At 43.6% G+C, this 18,770-nt stretch overlaps 3 protein-coding genes across 9 annotated transcripts in view; 1 reads left to right on the top strand and 2 right to left on the bottom strand.

Annotated features, from left to right (window-relative positions):
• VMP1 (vacuole membrane protein 1) overlaps nucleotides 1-5,805 on the bottom strand; it is a 69,639-nt gene extending 63,834 nt beyond the window's left edge. For 2 of the 5 annotated variants that reach the window (XM_067309454.1, XM_067309456.1), the window contains exons 1-2: nucleotides 5,763-5,805; nucleotides 1,238-1,369 (exon numbers count right to left, since the gene is read on the bottom strand). The gene's annotated coding sequence lies outside the window, so the exon portion shown is untranslated. Of the gene's footprint in view, nucleotides 1-673; nucleotides 692-1,237; nucleotides 1,370-5,762 lie in introns of those variants that run through there. The other 3 variants (XM_067309455.1, XM_067309459.1, XM_067309457.1) reach the window with 3 other exon arrangements.
• A 128-nt stretch (nucleotides 5,806-5,933) lies between these two features.
• PTRH2 (peptidyl-tRNA hydrolase 2) lies at nucleotides 5,934-7,446 on the top strand. The gene is made up of 2 exons (XM_067309557.1): nucleotides 5,934-6,036; nucleotides 6,787-7,446. Exon 2 carries the CDS (start codon nucleotides 6,805-6,807, stop codon nucleotides 7,321-7,323), a length of 519 nt encoding a protein of 172 aa, XP_067165658.1. The 5' UTR covers nucleotides 5,934-6,036; nucleotides 6,787-6,804; the 3' UTR covers nucleotides 7,324-7,446.
• A 1,828-nt stretch (nucleotides 7,447-9,274) lies between these two features.
• The window catches only part of CLTC (clathrin heavy chain), a 35,234-nt gene continuing 25,738 nt past the window's right edge, over nucleotides 9,275-18,770 (bottom strand). For 2 of the 3 annotated variants that reach the window (XM_067309714.1, XM_067309716.1), the window contains 9 exons: nucleotides 18,547-18,714; nucleotides 18,221-18,370; nucleotides 17,817-17,948; nucleotides 17,539-17,649; nucleotides 16,648-16,818; nucleotides 16,119-16,340; nucleotides 14,976-14,996; nucleotides 11,943-12,018; nucleotides 9,275-10,679 (listed from right to left, as the gene is read on the bottom strand). In XM_067309714.1, the coding sequence (XP_067165815.1) occupies nucleotides 10,555-10,679; nucleotides 11,943-12,018; nucleotides 14,976-14,996; nucleotides 16,119-16,340; nucleotides 16,648-16,818; nucleotides 17,539-17,649; nucleotides 17,817-17,948; nucleotides 18,221-18,370; nucleotides 18,547-18,714 (1,176 nt within the window). In that variant the 3' untranslated portion in view covers nucleotides 9,275-10,554. The remainder of the gene's footprint in view (nucleotides 10,680-11,942; nucleotides 12,019-14,975; nucleotides 14,997-16,118; nucleotides 16,341-16,647; nucleotides 16,819-17,538; nucleotides 17,650-17,816; nucleotides 17,949-18,220; nucleotides 18,371-18,546; nucleotides 18,715-18,770) is intronic. The other variant, XM_067309715.1, reaches the window with a different exon arrangement.

Raw genomic sequence — 18,770 nt, 5'->3', positions numbered from 1 at the left:
CCTGTTTGAAGCCTATCAGAATCACCAGTCTTGTACCGATGATTCCACATAGAGATTAACACATTACTGGAGCAGGAGACTGACCCAAAATGGACAGCTCTCCTTGGTTAGCTGAGTCCACATCCTCAACTCTACTCCAGGTCTGAGAGGGGTCACCAGAGGAAACTGAATTCCAGTGGCCAAACAGACCCACACTTCTTAGAACATGGAAAAAGACATGCAGTCCATACCTAAAATGAGATTTGCCTAACACACTGTGTACCAGCAAACATAAACTATTTACAACAAAAGAACGAGGAAAACAACTTTGTTATTTTTCATATCAGAGTCGCTTAGATCACTTGTTAGAGCTGTGCTCACACAAGAGCTTCTTTGTAAGGCTGAACAAATAGCCCACAAAACACTATTCAGATTAGCGCAATCCATAACATTAAGCATAAAGAGACAATTATTGCTAGTCAAAATGTAAACTGGCCAACAAAAAGGCCTATCATAACTGTGGCTGGCACTTCACAGCGTAAGCGAAATAAACTATAACAAGCTATTAGAGCATCAGAACATAACAAAATTCAGCACTGCAATTTCTGTAGTCTGTAATCAGAGAAGAGGATAAAAAGTCTTTCCTTTCTGCGGTTCTGGGGGGGCTGCTGAAGCACCTTGTGTTGGCACTTACCTAAAACGAACCAGCTTTAAGACAGTGCAGTTGGGTGCTTGCACTCTTACCAAGGGAGCAGACTGGGCGCATGTTCTGCACTAAGGATTTTTTGAGGAGTCTTCTCCATTGTGCTGGAATGCCAAGGAAGCTGTTAAACTACTTTAAGGATCTCACTGCTTTCCCAGACATTGTTAGAATCGCTAATTCTCATCACTGCTTACCCCAACCCTGTCCAGATCCTGCTACTTCCTTCTCCTCAACTTTTCTGATAGCGCCATTCCTTCCTTTCCCTGCACATCACTGTTCTTCATTTACAATAAAGACAGCAAAAGAATAAAAGCCAGGCTTTCACAGGTGTATAAGTGATGGCACTATACCAGAGAGCTTTACACATCTGTGATACAGTTTTGTTATGGATATCAAATACCCTACAGAGGCAACAATTTACACAGGGAATGAATTAACAGTTTCTTGGCAAAGTAAGAGTTTTGAGAGCACTTTCCTTCAAAAGCCAAAGATCTTCTGTATATGAACATGTTTAGGTAAAGGAGGAGATCAGTCTTGAAGTGAAACATTACATACCCTTTCGGCTCCGTACTGCTATTTCACTCTTCGCTACTTCTTCCGTATTTGACACCAATGGAACAGACAACTATATCCTCAGCTCTGTAGACATTCAAGACCAAAGTGACTGCTCTTCCAAACCTCCTGTCCCTATGGAGTAAGATAATACCGTTCATCACATGACACAAAACTGACACAGACCCTAACTTGAAGGTTAATAACTTTCCTAAAAGCCACAGAAAATATAAAAAGTAACTGCTTGATTTTTTCCAGTTCTTTAACACTCATGGGAGGCATGCAATTAAAATAAATTAGGACACATCTGAAAGACGTTCAAAATCTCCATAGATATATCTATAATGGGTAACTTTGACATGAGCACACTTATCCTCATACTAAAAATGTTTTTCTAACTAAAATAGTTTAATCCCTCAAAGGAAAGGGCAAGTAATTTAGTTAAAGACCATAGGCTTCCATTTTGTGGGTTATGCCTCAGTACACCAGACCTATTTTCCAATTCTTAGACACAGTTTCAAAACAGTCATCCTACAATTTAGAGTTAAAATTTGTTTTCCAAAAAGACTTTGGGACGCCCTTTAGGAAAGAATGATTTAATGTTGTTGTCACATTAGCTTCAGGGAAGCTGTGCATTTTTCTTTTGAGGTTACTAAAAGTTCTGATCCTGCCATTAAAGCCATATATATCAAACTGTTCTCTCTAGTGCATTCTCTCAGGTGACACACGAATTTGTCTAAAATCAGGTGCTATGATAGCACAGCAGAGTCGGTACACAATGTATGGATGAAAACGTACAGAAGATGACAGGGAAGACAAAATTCAGGGTGTGCAGGCCTTTGTGGTGATCTCTTGCTGAAACTTCCAAAAGAAAAAGGTTTAAATAGAAGACAGGAAATTAAAATAGCTGGGACTATGAATACTGTGGCATATCGTGCCTCAGAGCAGGTCACAGATCAATTTTGCAACCACCCTGGGATGCAGATCACAGAATGAGACGGCTCCTCTGTTGACTGTGACAACACTCAGCAGGCTGCTGAGAAAACCACTTCTAGATTATCACAGAGGGTGACACACGCTTCTGAGAGGGTGACCTGAGGAGACGTCCTCAGTGTTCCTTCTGTGCTGCTGCACTAACTTCAACACAACTATATCCAGACAGATTTTTAATTAGACAGAATTACAAAGAGCTCCTTCTGTACTTCATGTCCTCTCTCAAACGGGGATTTAGTGACAAGTACTTATGCACAGCACTGATGGCTGCCACAGTAAGGTACCTCTTGGTGAGGGCTGGTTGAGTATGTCCAAGAAGCCCTCTCCTCAAGACTGGTGACTCGGAAAGACTGATATAAGCAGAGAGAAGGGCTTTGGAGAGAGGTGCAACGCAACGTAGGAAGAAGAACATAACTTAATATTCAGGTGACTGAACAGACACGGTATCTTTCACATCCCAGTTTCAGAGGGTTATACTGCAATTCATGCACATACGACCTGCCAAGATTAGTGTTTGTCCTACAGCTGACTGCATTAGGCGTTCAGAAGGTGGCAGTCAAACTCACCACCGTCAGCTTCCCTGCACTTCCAAAAGACACAGAGGAAAGAAACATCACAGGAATTGTTGCAGGATGACAACACATACTGCCCAGAAGAAGCCAGGTAAAATGTAACCAGAAATGAGCCCAGAGTTAGCAAAAGCAAGAGTATAATCACAGCCTTAAGGACCACCACCTCTGACTCCTCCAGCGGTTGGCAAAGAGGGCAGATTTGGTAAGAACTTTGGCTCTACCCTATCTTTCTCAGTGGTGGAGACAGTTTCCCCTGCAAGAAGATGCTTGAGCCTGCCCAGCTGTTAAAGCCAGAGTGCTACTTCCATAAGAGGAGCTACTTCTGAGATATGGTGTAAATAAAAGGGAAGGAACAGAAGTGCCTAACAGACCCCTCAGAAAACAGGAGCCAAAACATTCTCCTGCTGCCACTTGAGACTTTTTCTCTCCTCTTCAGAGATGTTACCAGTCTCTAAGTTCAACCAATGCAGGTTATGCTATGACAGCCTGGAGCCACCTTAGCCATTCAATGAGAATACCCTGTCCCTACAAGGTGAATCACAGAGGCAAAGCTAGCGTCTTGTAGAAGAGAAGAATATTCTTTCAACAAGCTTGAAATATGCTGAACAATTGCCTGCCTCACAAACAACATCTTAGCGTCTCCTGGGTCCATCTGGAAAGTGCAACACCAAACCAGCAAGGTGCTGCCCCATGACTGTGGTTCCAACCTGCTACAGCAATACAAAAAGCTAAGTGTTGCAAGAGCTTCGAGGCTGTGCCCTTCGTTCTTGCAGAATGGCAAAGTCCAGCCAGCTAACACTTCTCCACAGGTACCAGAAGCTAAAGTTCTAACTTCCAGATAATAATTTGTTTCTTGTCATAATCATACCAGAAAAAGACTGGCCTAGTCCTACTACACACCAGAAGTCTGTCCAGATGAGAACAAGAGGCCAATTCAAAATCCTTGACTCCCAAATGAGAAGAAAAAGTGCGCTTACATTCCTGGTGGCTAAAGAAGAAACCTATGAACCATTAGTGATAGACTAGAATAGCCAAGCTATCGAGGGTTTAAACAAAATCAAATGGCAGTGCTCCCCACTAATGCTGTCTATTCTGAAGTCGAAAACAACCCAAAACACATCCGTTGATTAGGAACAGGACACTAAGGTTCCACCACACACCAATATATTTGTTAAAAAAAGCAGCTGACACAACACATTTTTCCCCCGATACTCATTAAGAAATGAGAGCAGATCTCTAAATATGCATTAATTACACAGAACATTCTAGCGAGAGGCATTCACAAGATGCAATTAGAAATAGTTATGACAGATTCAAAAGATACATCCCACAACCACAAGAAATAGAAAAGCTTTAAAGTGGAAATAGTGCAGTCATTTCAACTTAGAAGCCAATGCTTGCTTCAGTATACTCACCTTTCTCATTGCTGCCTCACACTTAAAAGCTAGAAAGTCCCTCCTATCCTTTCCCACAAAAATTACAAGTACTATTGACTTCAGCTGCTAACTAGGACAAGAAGCTTAGCTCAGATTAGTAAGTGGTGCTCATCTCCCATTGCACAACTAGAAACATGTTTTTTCAAGCTCATCTAAAAACATGAGATGAAACAATCCTAGCAACTGTCACTTATGACTAGTAAGGAGCAGAAGAGTCCATCTCATGCTGCAGAAACAATGCATTGAAAGAAAGAGGAGTGACGTTATGTAGCCCTTTTAAAAGGGTAAATTAAAAAGAGCTTATATTTCCTATGCTATCAGAAAATAAGATGGCACATAGTGGGAGAACCCCAGTAGGTCTATTTGGCAAGAAGTGGAGTTAAACAACCTCAGGTGAGCAGAAGTCCTAACAGTAAAACAGGGCCAAAAGCCACAGCTCAAACAAAATTACTATGCTTCAAGGTATAAAAGAGTAATATCACACCCCCCTCCACCTCAAAGTGCGCAACCCATATTATTAATGGTAACTAAACCAGGATACCCGCTTGTTGGTAAGCATCGTCGCATATAGGAGAGAAAACAAGGACAGGAGAGAACCCCGAAGTTTTACTTGCGCACTTCGAAACAGATAACCTGCATTCACAGTACTTTATAGGTAAACTGCCACTGTCAAACAATTTCTTATCCCTTCCCTTAACTGACCTAAATGACTTATCAAATATCCAAGCAGCAAAACTGGAACAAGACAGGAGTCTTATTGCTTTATTACCTTCTGTAATCACTAAATGACACTGCCGAGAAAATTAAGATCAAGATACATAAACGAACTGAGACGTTTAACTTCAATCGACAGAAACAAGACACTTAGCATCTTCACGGATTTGGGCCTAACCACCCAAGCCCGCAGGACGAGCCACAGGCAGCTGGTCATTAGGACAGCAGGCGCGATGCAGAGGATGCAGTCAGCAGCCCAGCGCGGAGAGCAGGACACGTTTCTAGCGGAGAAGCAGGCGGCGGCCGCAGGCGCCTGACCCGTGGCTGCTAGGAGGATTAATTTCTCACTGTGTCATCAGTCACGGTCCCTCGGGCCGGAACAGGGCAATTCCCTCCCTCGCACGCGGTTTCCAGGGTTTTGCCCAATCTGACTCGCAGCGCCCCGAGGAAACCGAGGCTCCGGTGGTGGTGGGGAGATGAACCGGGAGCAAGGCAGCGACGGCCCCGCCGAGCCCCCCGCGCCCGCCTGCACCTCGCCAGCGCCGCCACCGCCGCCGCCCGGGAACCCTCCACACGCAGCCCCGGCCCGGCCCGGCCCGGCCCGTCGCCATGGAGACGGGGAGGGGGGGGCGCTACGTGACCCCCGGCTCGGGCGGCCCTGAGGGGCTTTGGGGATCGGGGATGCGGGGAGCCGGTGCGAGGCCCGCTAAGGGGGCGGCGGGCGCGGCACCCCCTCACCGCCCGCCCGGGAAGCCCCCGCGTCGCCCGGCGCGGCGCGGCGCGGCACGGCCCGACCCGCGGCGCTGCACTCACCGCGCTCCGCTCCGGCTGCTCCCGCTGGGCCCGGGCCAACCCGGAAGTGGGGGCGGGGCGAGCCCGCCTGCCGGCGTGCGTCACTTCCCGCGCGCCTGCCCCGCCCGCCGCGGCCGCGCCTGACTGAAGCCGTTTCCCCCCCCCTCCCCCTCCCGCTTTCCCGCTCCTTGTGCACACGTGACTGCGTGATGTCATCGCCGGGCGACGGATGCCGGGCAGGGCGGGCGGTGCCGGCGTTCGCGGGGCAGCAGCGGCCTGAGGGGCGCGAGCCCAGGTGGGGGGAGTCAGGGGCTCCCCGGGGCCCGGGAGGGATCGGGGGGGGCTCGGCGGCGTCCCGGGGCCCCGGTGGGGGTGTCAGGGGCTCCCCGGGGCTTCGGGGGGGGAGGTCGGGGGGCCTCGGCGGCTCCCCAAGGCCCCGGGGGGACTTAGCGGCTCCCCGGGGGGGTCGGGGGGCATCGGCGGCTCCCCAGGGCCTGGGGGGGGCGTCGGGGGGGCATCGGCTCTTCCCCAGGGCTCCCGGGGGTGTCGGAGGCTCCCCAGGGCCTGGGGGGGGGCGGCCCCGCCACCGCCGCTCCCCCGCGCTGGTCCGGGCACGGCGTGGGGGGGGGGGGGTTGCGTCACTGGCACGAACGCTGATTTGGGGCATTGACTTTAAAAATCTGTTTTACTGCTTCTCTCGCTAGTCTGGGTGTCGCTTTCATGTAAAACGTGGGGTTTTTTTTTCTTAGTTCTACTTGAAATTGCTAAGTAGGAGCATTGCTGGTAGGATGACGCATCACCGCCAGCGGCATTTTTGTGGGTAGAAATTAAATCTGTCAGTGTGAAAGCTGGAAAAGGCCTCATGCACCAAAGCTGTGTCTGAGCATCCTTTCTCAATGCATGAATTTGGAATAGTTCTTTTTTAACAATTTTTGCCTGTTTATAAATAACCAGGTACTCTCAGAACTTCAGACCTCAGAATCTCACTTTCAGAAGTTGAAAAACTCTAGAGAGTATAAACTTTGTCTTTTTTTCCCCCTTTCAGTCTCCAAAATCCATCACTATGGATTATCTCTCCAAGCCCGATCTCCTCAGTATCATTGCTGGAGTTGCATGTGGAGTGTGCCTGGGATGGGGCATTCGCGGTAGACTCCTAAAACAGCCCAAAACCAGAATGACTGCGGCCCCAAATGAGCTGGGGAGCAAAGCTAACATCATGGGAGAGTCTGGGGAGTTCAAGATGGTGCTGATCGTCCGTAACGATCTGAAGATGGGAAAGGGTAAAGTAGCCGCACAGTGTTCCCATGCTGCTGTTTCTGCCTACAAGCAAGTTCAAAGAAGAAATCCTGAACTCCTTAAGCAGTGGGAGTACTGCGGACAACCTAAGGTGGTGCTCAAGGCTCCTGATGAAGAGACTCTCATCCAGCTCCTTGCTGACGCTAAACAGCTAGGACTGACTGTGAGTTTAATACAAGATGCAGGTCGTACTCAAATAGCGCCAGGCTCCCAGACAGTCCTTGGGATTGGACCAGGACCAGCTGATATAATAGATAAAGTTTCTGGTCATCTAAAACTCTTCTAAACTAGGGACCAAAGAAATGTGAATGTAACAGTATACATGAGTACCAAAAGAATAAAATCCAAGTTTGCATTTTTTTTCCAGATGCTCTCAGTATAAATAAAGTATGCCTTTTGAGTAAAACCACTTGTTGTAAAATATAAGTTTGCAAAGTTTAATATTAATGTCATTCATAGGTTTCTCTAGCTTCTATATTGCTCTCTGAAGTGGGAAAGAAAATGCTAGGCCTGAGGTTGAGAAAAGTAGAACTTGCAGGATGTTACTACCTGTACGAAGAAGGAACCTGATTTTTTTGTATTGTGTAATTGATTAGGGATCTTACACTGTCTGGTTTACTGGCTGAATAGAAATATTAGGGGAGTGTAAGTGACTTTCTCCCTAATGAGCTAATAATGAGAGGCTCTCCCTCTGCCTTGCATGAGGATTTTTTTGAAGAGATGCATTCTTTAACCCAAAAAAGGTTAGCTGCTAAAGCAGTTAAGAATTGTGCTGTACAAATGGGGATAGATGGAGCTAACTTACTACCTACACAAACAGTTGCTAATATGGTAACTGATGCAATAGCATGTAACCAGCATGAGACTGAACAAGTTTAACTAGAGTTATAGCCTGTGGTTAAGAACCAGTAAATAATTCTTGAGGGAAGGAGTAAGCCATGCCCCCTTCTGGATGCGCTCATGTAGCTACTGTATTTGCAGAAGTTTGCAAGCAGGTCCATATTACCATTTAGATAATGGTATAGGGAGTTACCCATACATATGAACAGCTTGTCATGTAGGAACCAACCTGCATCCTGTTCTACTTTGGTCCTTTGGGGTTCAAAGAAACACTCAAACATAGAAGTTACTGGACAGAGTTCAGCTCACCCTGATGTACACCGTCAGGGCTGTTTACGGGCTTATTTTCTGATGGGTAGATGCTACTCTTGCAGCTCCATTTTAGCTCTGCTACTGTAAGAGGCAAGTTGCACCTGTGTTCCTATTGCTAATATAGTTTTGTAACAACAACAAAAAAAATTTTTAAAGAAATTTAAAAGAATTCTGCTATTGTAGTCACTTGTTTTACAGCCTCTCAGCCAAGTCTTCCTTTTGTCCTCTCTTACAACACAGTTCATGGGAACACAACTGTGTACTAAGAATTGCCTTAAAGCTTTGTCAGCCAAATGTACGGACCCAGACTGAATACTGGAGGTAGGGGGTGTGTGTTGAAATGCAACTGTTCTACACACAAAGAGTAGAGAGGGAATTTTTACATTGCACCTTTTATTCAGACTCAAGATCTTATGAAGACTGACACTACTCCCTGCAGGCTCTTGCTCTAGCTCACTCCTGCAAAAAATGAGATTGCAAGTTAAACGTTTGATCAGTGTAATTGAATTAGTGACCAGAGTCTCCATGGAGATTAAGGGAGGGGGGAGTAGCATTAGTATCCTGCAGTCAGCTTAGCCCAGGTAGAAGGGCATGGTGGTTTGGCCTCTGTTTAGAGTGGAAAGAAAAATAGCTCTTGACACGCCTGCCACAGGTCAGCAGCCATCTGCCTTCCTCAAGGAGGGCCACCATCTGCAAAGATCTTGATCAGTTAAGATCACACCTAGCCCTCTTCCCTGTCAGCTATAGGAAGGTCTGAGTCCACAGCCTCAGAGAACATTTGGCGCTTCCTACTCCAGTTCTAGGTACTACAGCTCATTTTGGAAAAGCAACCTTAGATAGACCTGTGGCAGGTTAGGCCCCAGCTAGATGCCTACAGCCACCATTACACATTGAACTGCTGCAGTGCTCCACTGCCAGGATCACATAATACAAGTGTGGAGCCCCCGTGAGCAAGCAGAAAGGGGATTCAGCTGCAAAGCTGGAACCTGTCATTGAAGATGGCTCCTGGTTAAGAAAGCCTCTGTAACCATTATGGACAGTCCTGTAATATTTGTTACACTCAAATATGACAGTATTCATAGACAAACATTTAAGTCATTTTTATTTGAAGCTAAATATATTTAAGGCAACTTACACACCTAGAACATGATCTCAATTTAACTGACACACCCTACTACAATCCTAATTTATCATCTGGTCATAGATGCTGTAGTTGACCACAAGGCAGCCAACTATTGAAAAGTGCTATTTTTTTTTCTGTCTGGCATAATCTTTCTATAGAAAAAGCATCACATATTTTCCTTGAATTGTCCCCTCAGTGCAAGACACCTCTCCTGGTTTCTCCATTTCTGCTGTTCTAATGGCCCCTCATCCCCTTGAATATATGCACTTGGATGTCTCATACTACCAGCACTGTAATACTTGGTTTGAGTTGGAAGGTCCTTTTTGAAGACAGTAAAGTGAAGCTACCACTATGCAGCATGTCCACAGTCCAGTAATTTATTTTTAAATTGCGTAATTTCAAATTGCACAAACAAAACTGAACAGCAATATGCTTGAATTCTCTCTTCTGTACACTCAAAACAGTGATCTAAAACACCACAATATCCAACATACACAAACCTCAGGGCAGGGTTAGTAAATACACAGATTGGAATCATGGTGCTCTGTTCCTGAATGGAATGTCCCACAAAAGCACAGGATACAGCACAACATAAGGTCATCTGTTACATATGGAGTGAGCAAAAAGACACTAGCATTTTCTATATGCATAACTGGAGAAACCTGCATAGGTTAAGGAAAAAACTTTACTCATTTGAAGTCAGGCAAGGTTGTCTGTACGCATTTTTAATTTTTAGAGCTATGCAATCCAACCAGGGAAGGATATGCTGATTAGTGTTGTCTCTTGTCAGCGGTCTTGCGAGGTCAAATACAAGTATCTTCGCTTTAGCTTTCTCCGAATATACAGTGAGACTTAAATGCATTTAGAATAGACAGTACATACTGTAAGCTGCTCACATACAATGAACTTAAGATTCAATATTAGAGTTTAACACTATAGAGTGCAAATCAGAATCTTCACAATAGACTTAATGGTAATAAGCAGTCCTGCAAAAGCCCACTTGAACAAAGTTGTTTAAACTATTCCCCTTTTAACGTAAAGTCTAAATGACATGGAATGTGAAAAAGATTTAACATAAGTGATTCAAATAGTTTGCGCTAGAAAAAACAGTCCTTCATGAAATAAAGGTTACAAGAACACGAGGCAGAACTCTTGCTTTTCCCTGTTATGAGTTAAAGCGGGGAGGGACGGTGGAGTTTCAGTAAGAAAATATGCTAGCTCCAGACTGACTTGCACTGCACCTTACATGCTGTACCCAAAGCCAGGCTGAGGTTGCCCATAGGGAGGTGCAGTGTAGCCATAGCCAAAAGGTGCTTGTGGAGGAACTGCAACACTGGGTCCTGCTGTCAACATTAGTTGTGGCTGACCTGGAAGACACAACAGTTCCATCTTTATTCTTAGGTACCAAGAATTCAGTCAGCAGAATTCTTACAGCTTCTCTATAGGCAGTTGTACATTCAACAGTTACTCCCTTCTGACCTGGCTTAGGGTCCTCAGCAGCCAGAATGAGCATTTCCCAGAAGGTAAGACCTCAAAAGCAGAATGTATGGCTTCAGATAGTATGCTATGAAGTATACGGACACCGACAGATTCTTGAAACTATGGGCAAGTAGTTTAGTTTCTTAGAATATTGGGGAGGAGAAAGAAGGGAAAAGCTTCCTTTTCCTCAGGCATTGGGCTTGCTCGGTCCCAGAATCGGTTTGTTTCTTGATTAGCATTTCCTATTCCAATTAGGTTAGTGACTCAGCATGGTTTAAGGCTGGAGTCCTGTGTTACAGTGTGCCTTATGCAGATTGACTTCAGCCCTAAAGCACAGAAACGCATTCTAAAGCATTCTCATAAGCCACATTTGCTACAATGGAATAGTTCATTCTGGAAAATTAAGTCCTTGGCAAATACCCAATTTTCAGCTATTCAAGACACCTCAATAAAACAGTCCAAATAGTTTGCATAGCACATTAAGTCAAGACATGGTATCCAGACTAGATTTTTCAGCCTTATAATTGCAATTCAAGCATATTAACTATATTAAGTCCACATAAAGACAGCTGTCAGCTATGAGACTTCTGCTTTGGAGACAGTGTAGATGTGATTACTTATCAGAATATTCAGAGACAAACCTCAAAATCATCACACCCAACAGCTTTATGGACGAACTCCACAATTATTGCACTGTTTTTGGGGTGTGTTGACTAAACAGATGCCACCTGTACACTGTAGACTTCTTTACCACTGGACGCAAGTCATATTTGTAATTCTTACTAGAATTAAGAGAAAAATAAGCTGAATATGAAGGAAACACCCAGGATGGAAATAATGTATATGGAACAAGATCCAAATATACACTTCTAGTAAGACTGAAATGGTACAGCTACTGTATCTCCTTTCCTTTAGAAGGGTTTTCCTTAGTGTGCTAGGGCAGTCTTAAAGCCTGTAGTCCCTATCCAACCTTAGCAGAAGGATCAGAGCTGCGCTTTACTTAGTATTTTACAATACGTTCCCTTAAGACTTGATTTCATAAGAAGGATAGCTACCATTCCCAGGGGACTTTCTTGGGCAAAAACATGTAAACCAACACTTCTCCATACAAGCTAAATGTGTTTCTGACAACACGTGAACTAAGATATTACCATAAACAATAGGTTGTGTTTCTGTAGCTTGCTCCTCTTCCTTTCTCAAAGACTCTGATGCATCCAGTTTATCCACCTGGAAGCAAGATCAACAGTTAAGACAACTCTTCTAAAAAAAGATACTTATTCATGGCAGAGAAGTGGAAAAGCCTTAGTGGTATGTTAACACCCATAAAGAAAAAGGAGACCATTTACAAGTTAAGATCAATTCAAGTAGCAATGTTGATACTGGTGCAGTCAAGACTGTCCATTTCCTGAGAAGAAATCCCTAACTGAGGGATTTGTGGAACATCTTTGAAAGCTCACTCCAGGCTGAAGTTTTTTGAAGATCCCATACTGGACTAGAGCTACTTTGACACCAGTAAGCTCATCAGTTCAACAGAATCACTGGTGCTCCAACTGCTTCAAACCAACAGTTTTAAGACATGAACTCAAATTTCAACCCAATGTCAGTTGGAGGCCTTTGGTTTTGGAGCAATTCCCAAGATAATGTCCAGACCTGGAGAAGTTTCCTTGAATAGAATACTGAGGCAGAGTAATCTGAAGTTGGTATTTGTACACAGCAGACTGCAATAGCATCCGACATGTCACTTGAGCCTCAAGATTTCACTTTCCAAACCCATTCACTCATGCAATTTAAGTTCAAATGCAGAGAATGCATGTGTATAAGACTTGCTTTTTTCTCTCCCCCCACTCTAGAACTGTGTGGCAGTCAGCCTAAACCCACAAAAACTCAGCTTAAGTCTAATACACAGTAACAGGACAAGACTAACCATCTTCACTCTGCTGCACAGCAAATGCAATTTTACTTGTTAGCCCACCCCTACAGAAAGGCAAGAGAAGAAACTTGTTCTGTAGTGTAGCATCGCCACTAAAACAGATCCATGGAAACTCAGCATTTTTACAGTCTGAGACCAGCCCTGAAACTAAATCACAAAAATTAGGTATTGATATTTTACCTGGGAGATAAGATTTAATATAAAGTCAGAGACAATCATGCCAATTACTTTGTAAGACAGAAAAACAACTCACAAACCAGATTAGTCTTTGATGTCGTTTGTGCCCTTTATAAAGTAAGTTTGAAGACAGATTTCCTGTACTTACACAGGGTCAGCATTACTTATTCATCTATACCAACCTCCATGAGTTGAACAGTTTTCAGCCTAACTATGCTATATTAGCACTGCCTGCAGATATTTGCTAACAGCTTTCCTTCATTTAGTTGCAAGTTAAATGATTGTGTTCCATACACCTGTTAATTTGTAACCTCAAATAGAGGCATAAATCCAGGAAGTGGCACAAGTCCTGAGCTTTAGGAGTCCGTTCATTCTCTGGGCTTCCAGGGTGAGCCCTTGGGCTGCCTCATACCAGTATCTGGCTTGCTGCTGTCAAAATCCACAGGACTGTATGCCAGTGCTTTAAAGACTCATTTCTGGACGCTGTGCTGAGAACTGCGCTTTAGCTCAAACAACAACACACTGAACACTGAAGCACAAGTTTAGAGATGCAGATCCAAGGAGAATGTGCAGAGTTTGCTACTAAGCAAAGGCATTTGGTTTACACACACCTAGAAAGCCTCCAGCCCAGGACACTTGAGGCATTTCTGACCCAGTTTTGATGCCTCCCCTCAGAGCTACATGAATATTTACAAACTTGAGCTTGTTACTGTAACCAGTCTGCAGGATGGTTCTTACACCAGGTTCAGCACCCTACACACTTGTAGCAAGATTTTTTTAAAGGCTTTTCCACAGGGACTGCAATAAGCTGCAGAGGAAAAAGTAACATGCATTCAATGTTATTGTGTTATGTGTGCATGAAAAAGAGGCAAAAGTACTGAAGCAAGAGTGAGGTCTGAAGATGACTGCCATACAGGCTCCCCCCAAAAAACCACACGCAGCCCACAGCAATGCCTCATAGCTTAAGGAATAGTGGGATGTAATTGCAATGACTGCTACACATGCGTAGTTTATGCAAACACTGCAGTTCAATTACCTTTTTTCACACACACGCTTTCTTACTGCCTCACTTACTAGCTGCTGAAGGACCTTACACTATGCATTTTAATCAGGTTAGCCTTGAGTTCCAGTGGTGTATTTACAGACATCTTGTCACCAAGAGGCAGTTTGCATTTAGTCCATCTTGAAGCCCTGTGTCAGTTTGTTTGCCCTTTGCTCAACCACATTAATGGAAAACTTACACTAGGGCTGATCTCTGTTCTAACAAGAATTGGGATGGTATTTATACAGAAACAGATGGACAGAAGCCTTAGAGATTGCCCTTAGGAAGGTCAAAATTGCATAGCAAAAGGCAAGTATCAGAGTAGCCTCAGAAAAGCAATAAGCATTACCACTTTATTTTTTAAAGAAGTAGCAAGAGAAGTTTAATGAAGCTGAAGAGCTTGGAAGGCAGTCTTTTTTTGCACAACTACAAGAAATTTGCTACAGGGAAGAGTACCACAGACTTGGTCTAATAGCTGAAGTTTTAAGTTACTATGTGAACTAGAGCACCATGTGGATTAGACTAGCACCATAAGAACTGGACACCTGAATGAGGAAGAGTCTCTTCTGAAGCAGCTAGTAGCTATACTGCCTACAGTCAGCACACATTAGTAACAGTCAAGGGATCAGAAACTGGATCACAGTCCTTCTACCAGCAAACGCCATATTGATTTATGGTTCAGAAAGTGGTCTAAGACTTAGTTATTCCTTATTACAGGAGATTCTTCCAGTCAGATTGGCTGTCAAATAGTAGCGCTTGTGTATCCTTTCAACACTACGTTGACTGTGATCCAACTGATCACCTGTATACCCTTCCTGAAGGATCTATTAGCTTATTAGTAGCAAATGAATCTACTTTTGTCCTACAGCTCTAGCTACTTGTAGAGTTAAACAATTTGCATATGCTTTAGTGGTATTTTCTTTGGGGGAAAAGCAGTAGCAGCAGTGTAGTAAACATAGGAAGGAAAAAACTCATGCAGAATCCTTAGACTTAGTCCTCCAGACTTAAAGATGGAAAACAAGAATCAACTTTCACCTTTTCCTTTATTGCATCAACCTGCAAAGGAATTCAGAAGGTGCAGCTTAGAAAAATCAAATTCCATATTTAGCATATAAAAGGTAGAAACAAAAGCGTCAGGGAAGAAATAATTAAGGTACAGGAGAGTAAAAACAAAGATACACCAGAAGTATCTGCTTTAGAAAGGCAGCTCTGCTTGTTATTACACTATGTCTTACTGCATTGATTTCATTAACTAAGCTAAAGTTACATGCTAGTCTTTTGGTAGATCTTGAAGTTTTAATCTTTCAGAATCCTACTCCAGGACTACTAGTTCCAAGAGAGGCCTAGCATTAGCTTGATACATCAGGCATACCTGACAAGCAATGCCATTGCTTAGACAGTTCCCAACCTCCCCCAAAATACAGTATTTAAGGATAGCAGATCGCTGTAGGACTACAGAGTAGTCCTATCTTTAGGAGTCACGACCAAGCAAGTCTCCTAGAAAACAAGCACTATAGCCTTCATCGACTCAGGCATCAAGTTTAACTTTTAATTTATCATGGAAAGAGTGTTGATCATTAAGGAATTTACACTATTTCATTGGAAGATATGCTAAAAGCTTCAGCTGGGCAAATCTTGAGAATGACAGTTGAAATTCAACTTCTACAAATTCAGTTCAGGTCTGTCAGAGTTACCAAGTACTTTCCCATCCTGAAAAGACTTGAAATGAAAACCAAGTCAGAGATACTTAATGGCACTAATTATCAGGGCCACATTTTAGAGTTAAGTGCACAGCAGACCAAGTTAACTCAAGATCTAGCTATAAAGCTATTTAGTATACAATCTGGAATTTAGTTAGAGCTTGTTGCCATTTGGGATTCCTGACTGACATGGCATATGATGAACAGCCTGAATCCTAAAACTACTTTAAGACACTGCCCATGGTCAGGCAAATACTACTGATGCAGATTCTGCAACTGGTAGATAGGGTGGAGTCTGCAAATGTTTCAGTCTCTTAGAGGGCGAAGTCTCTCCCCAGATGGACTGAAAGTAAGTGTGGACATGGACAGACAGACATTTGACAAAGCCCATATCAATGTTAGTAGCAAGCAGACAGTCTCAAGGCATACACCACAGTGACTTATGAGCTTTCAGTGTTGGAGAAGCCCCTGCTCTTACCTTGGTCAGGTATTCCTTCATGACCTGAATAAAGTAGGGCATGGCAAAGTCCATGATGTTGTGCCTCCATGCCGTTTCCAGAACAACATCTGGCCTTAGGAGGTCATAGCAGGTGAAGAGACAAGCACCAAAACATTCTTTCTTGTTCTCCTGCAAGAACCACTGCAGCAATTCTTCTGCCAACTCTGTATCTTTGGATTCTGAAGCGTACTGCATTGCATCCTACAACAGAACAGTCTGTTTAGCCTCAGGTGCCACAAGTACATTCACTGACATGGACCAGGTAAGCTGCAATCAATTACTGACATAGTAGAGTGGAGACATTCCATAACTTGTTTCCAAGAAATCTTTCCATCTACCACCACTCCACAGCTAGTTTTCTGGATTAGCAACAGGCACCACCTAGCAGTATCCAAAGAGATGCAGCTTGACTAGCAAGCCAAGGGATTCCACATTTGAGCGTCTGTAGTCAGTTGAAAGGCTCCAAACAGGCTAACTATGCTAAACCAGACCTGTGTAGTGGTCTTACCTTATACAATCTGTCTTTCTTGCAGAGTTCTACACTCTGTTTCCAGCGGTTGTTTCCTTTGAAGAGATATGCAGCAATTCTTCGGAATTCTATCAGTTCATGCTTCTCCAAACGTTGAGCAAGGGAAATGTTGTCGAAGTTGTCATAAGCATCTATAGAAGTCCTAAGAGCCTGAGTTAAGTAGAACAAAGTCATTCACACCTCACACACAAAATTGTGCTCTCAGGGATATCAACATTTTAGTGTTTTAGTTCTGTGTTCCTACTCCTCGCAGGATAAAGTATTCTAGCAGCCCTGCAGAGAGATCTAGCTCTTTGGAGAAGGTAGTGTTTGACACACACATGGAGTTTAGTGCATTCCAGTCAGTACTTTTCAATAGTGATTGCAGAGGATCAGAGACTGAATCCCTGTTATGCTAGCTATGCAAATACTAGAATAGCTAGACATCATAACTGTTCAGCCTATTAAGTTCTTTCCTTAGTACCCACTGTTTGTTTTCAACAAGAGTTGGATTTTGCACTCATAACAAAAGTAGCCAGTCTGTCCCCAGTAGGAATGGCCCAAAAAGCTCCTAGAAAGCCACTGACAGTTCTCCCCTTAATCACTTGCTAGTTGCTCCTAGTTCAGATTGAAGCAGCAAAGAACAAATACTTAGGGAACGTAAGTTAACAACAAGCAGGTAGAATCTACTGGAAACTAAACAGAAACTTATGTTTCTAGATCTGAAAGGTAGACCTGGAATATTAGGTTAATACTGACTCAGAAGCAAGCCTCAGTAAACTGTCTGAAGCTCAGGAACAGCTGCTATTATTATGAAGCACGTAATAAGCATAATACAACATGCTAGTTGATAGCCATTAGAGTATTTTACTGTTTCAAGACAAGACATACCTGGTAGTCTTCTTCAATAATGAAGAGGTTGTTCAGGGACTCATTCACTGATTTGTTGTTGTGATTCTGAACTGAGCGCAAGTAAGGCTTAACCAGTGGTAGCTGTTTAACCTTCAAGAAAACAGGTTGACAGATTAAGTCAAGATAACTTGTTACAGAGGTCTTGTAGCTATTTAGCTGCCCCACTGGGAGGATGCTGAGCGTTTTAAAGCACTACTACAGCTCAGTGCTTTTCCAATTGCAACCCTTTCCTTTAATCTGGATATTGGAACAGTTACCTTTGTGAAGAAGGTGACAGCACGAGTGTGGTCAAGCCGAGGGGACAATACCATCAGCAGATCATTGAGCAACAGAGGTTTAAATTCCAAATAGAATTGAACTGCCTTGTAATACAGCTCCACATTGGCCACCTAGAGGAAAAGTAAGGATGTACATTTAGAGCAGGAGCTCGATTGTAGAGGAATAGTGATGAAACATGGACCTAACCTTAGATATTCCTGGCACTACTGAGCCACACACCTGAGACTCATAGTTGTCTTAGAAGTTACTGGTAGTTGACTTGTTTGGGAATTATGTGGCACTATAAAGAACTTGGAAGAATTCTAAACTGGCTACTAGTGAAGGTGAAAAGCTGAAGTGCACATATCAAGAAATTTACCTCCTTTCATCCCAAAAGTAATACCTTAGTGATGATATCTTTGAACTGTCCTTCTTTCCAGGCATCTGTTGGGTGATTCATCATTGTGATTATAGCATTATCATATTCTTCATACTTATCATACAAGAACACCAGTTCAGCCCAGAGATGTGCTTGTTCTGCAGCTCTCAGAACCTAAGCAAAAGGCATATTAGAAACTCCAGTTAATATACATGGCTATCAGTGTCCATCGTTGCTCAACCTTTAGTACTACTACTAACTTCAGGAGCTGCTATTGCAAAAGCTAGCGTGCACACAATCCAGACAGATGCATTTTAAGTTTCAAGTTTAACAGGTCTGAGGTCTTTCACCTTTGGTATGTTGACTCTGGACCAGAACAGTTCCAAGTGTTCCCTCATCTTCTGTGGCTTGAATTTGGAGTAGAGAATTGCTAGTTCTGTAAACATTCCCATATGTGCTCGCTCAAGTCCAAGTGCTGCTTCCAACATAGTTATGAGCTCCTCAAAGTAGCCACGATCCTAAGAGATACATACAGTTAGAGAAGTTTCACGTTAGGAAACAACCTGGCCCCCAA

The sequence above is a fragment of the Apteryx mantelli genome, chromosome 22, assembly GCF_036417845.1.
Source record: "Apteryx mantelli isolate bAptMan1 chromosome 22, bAptMan1.hap1, whole genome shotgun sequence".
Taxonomy (NCBI): Eukaryota; Metazoa; Chordata; class Aves; order Apterygiformes; family Apterygidae; genus Apteryx; species Apteryx mantelli.
The sequence above is the reverse complement of the archived record's forward strand: the minus strand, read 5'-3'. Positions and strand labels throughout refer to the sequence as shown.

Coding starts and splice junctions, on each gene's coding strand:
- PTRH2 (XM_067309557.1), top strand. CDS start 6,805: ATGGATTATCTCTCCAAGCCCGATCTCCTCAGTATCATTGCTGGAGTT.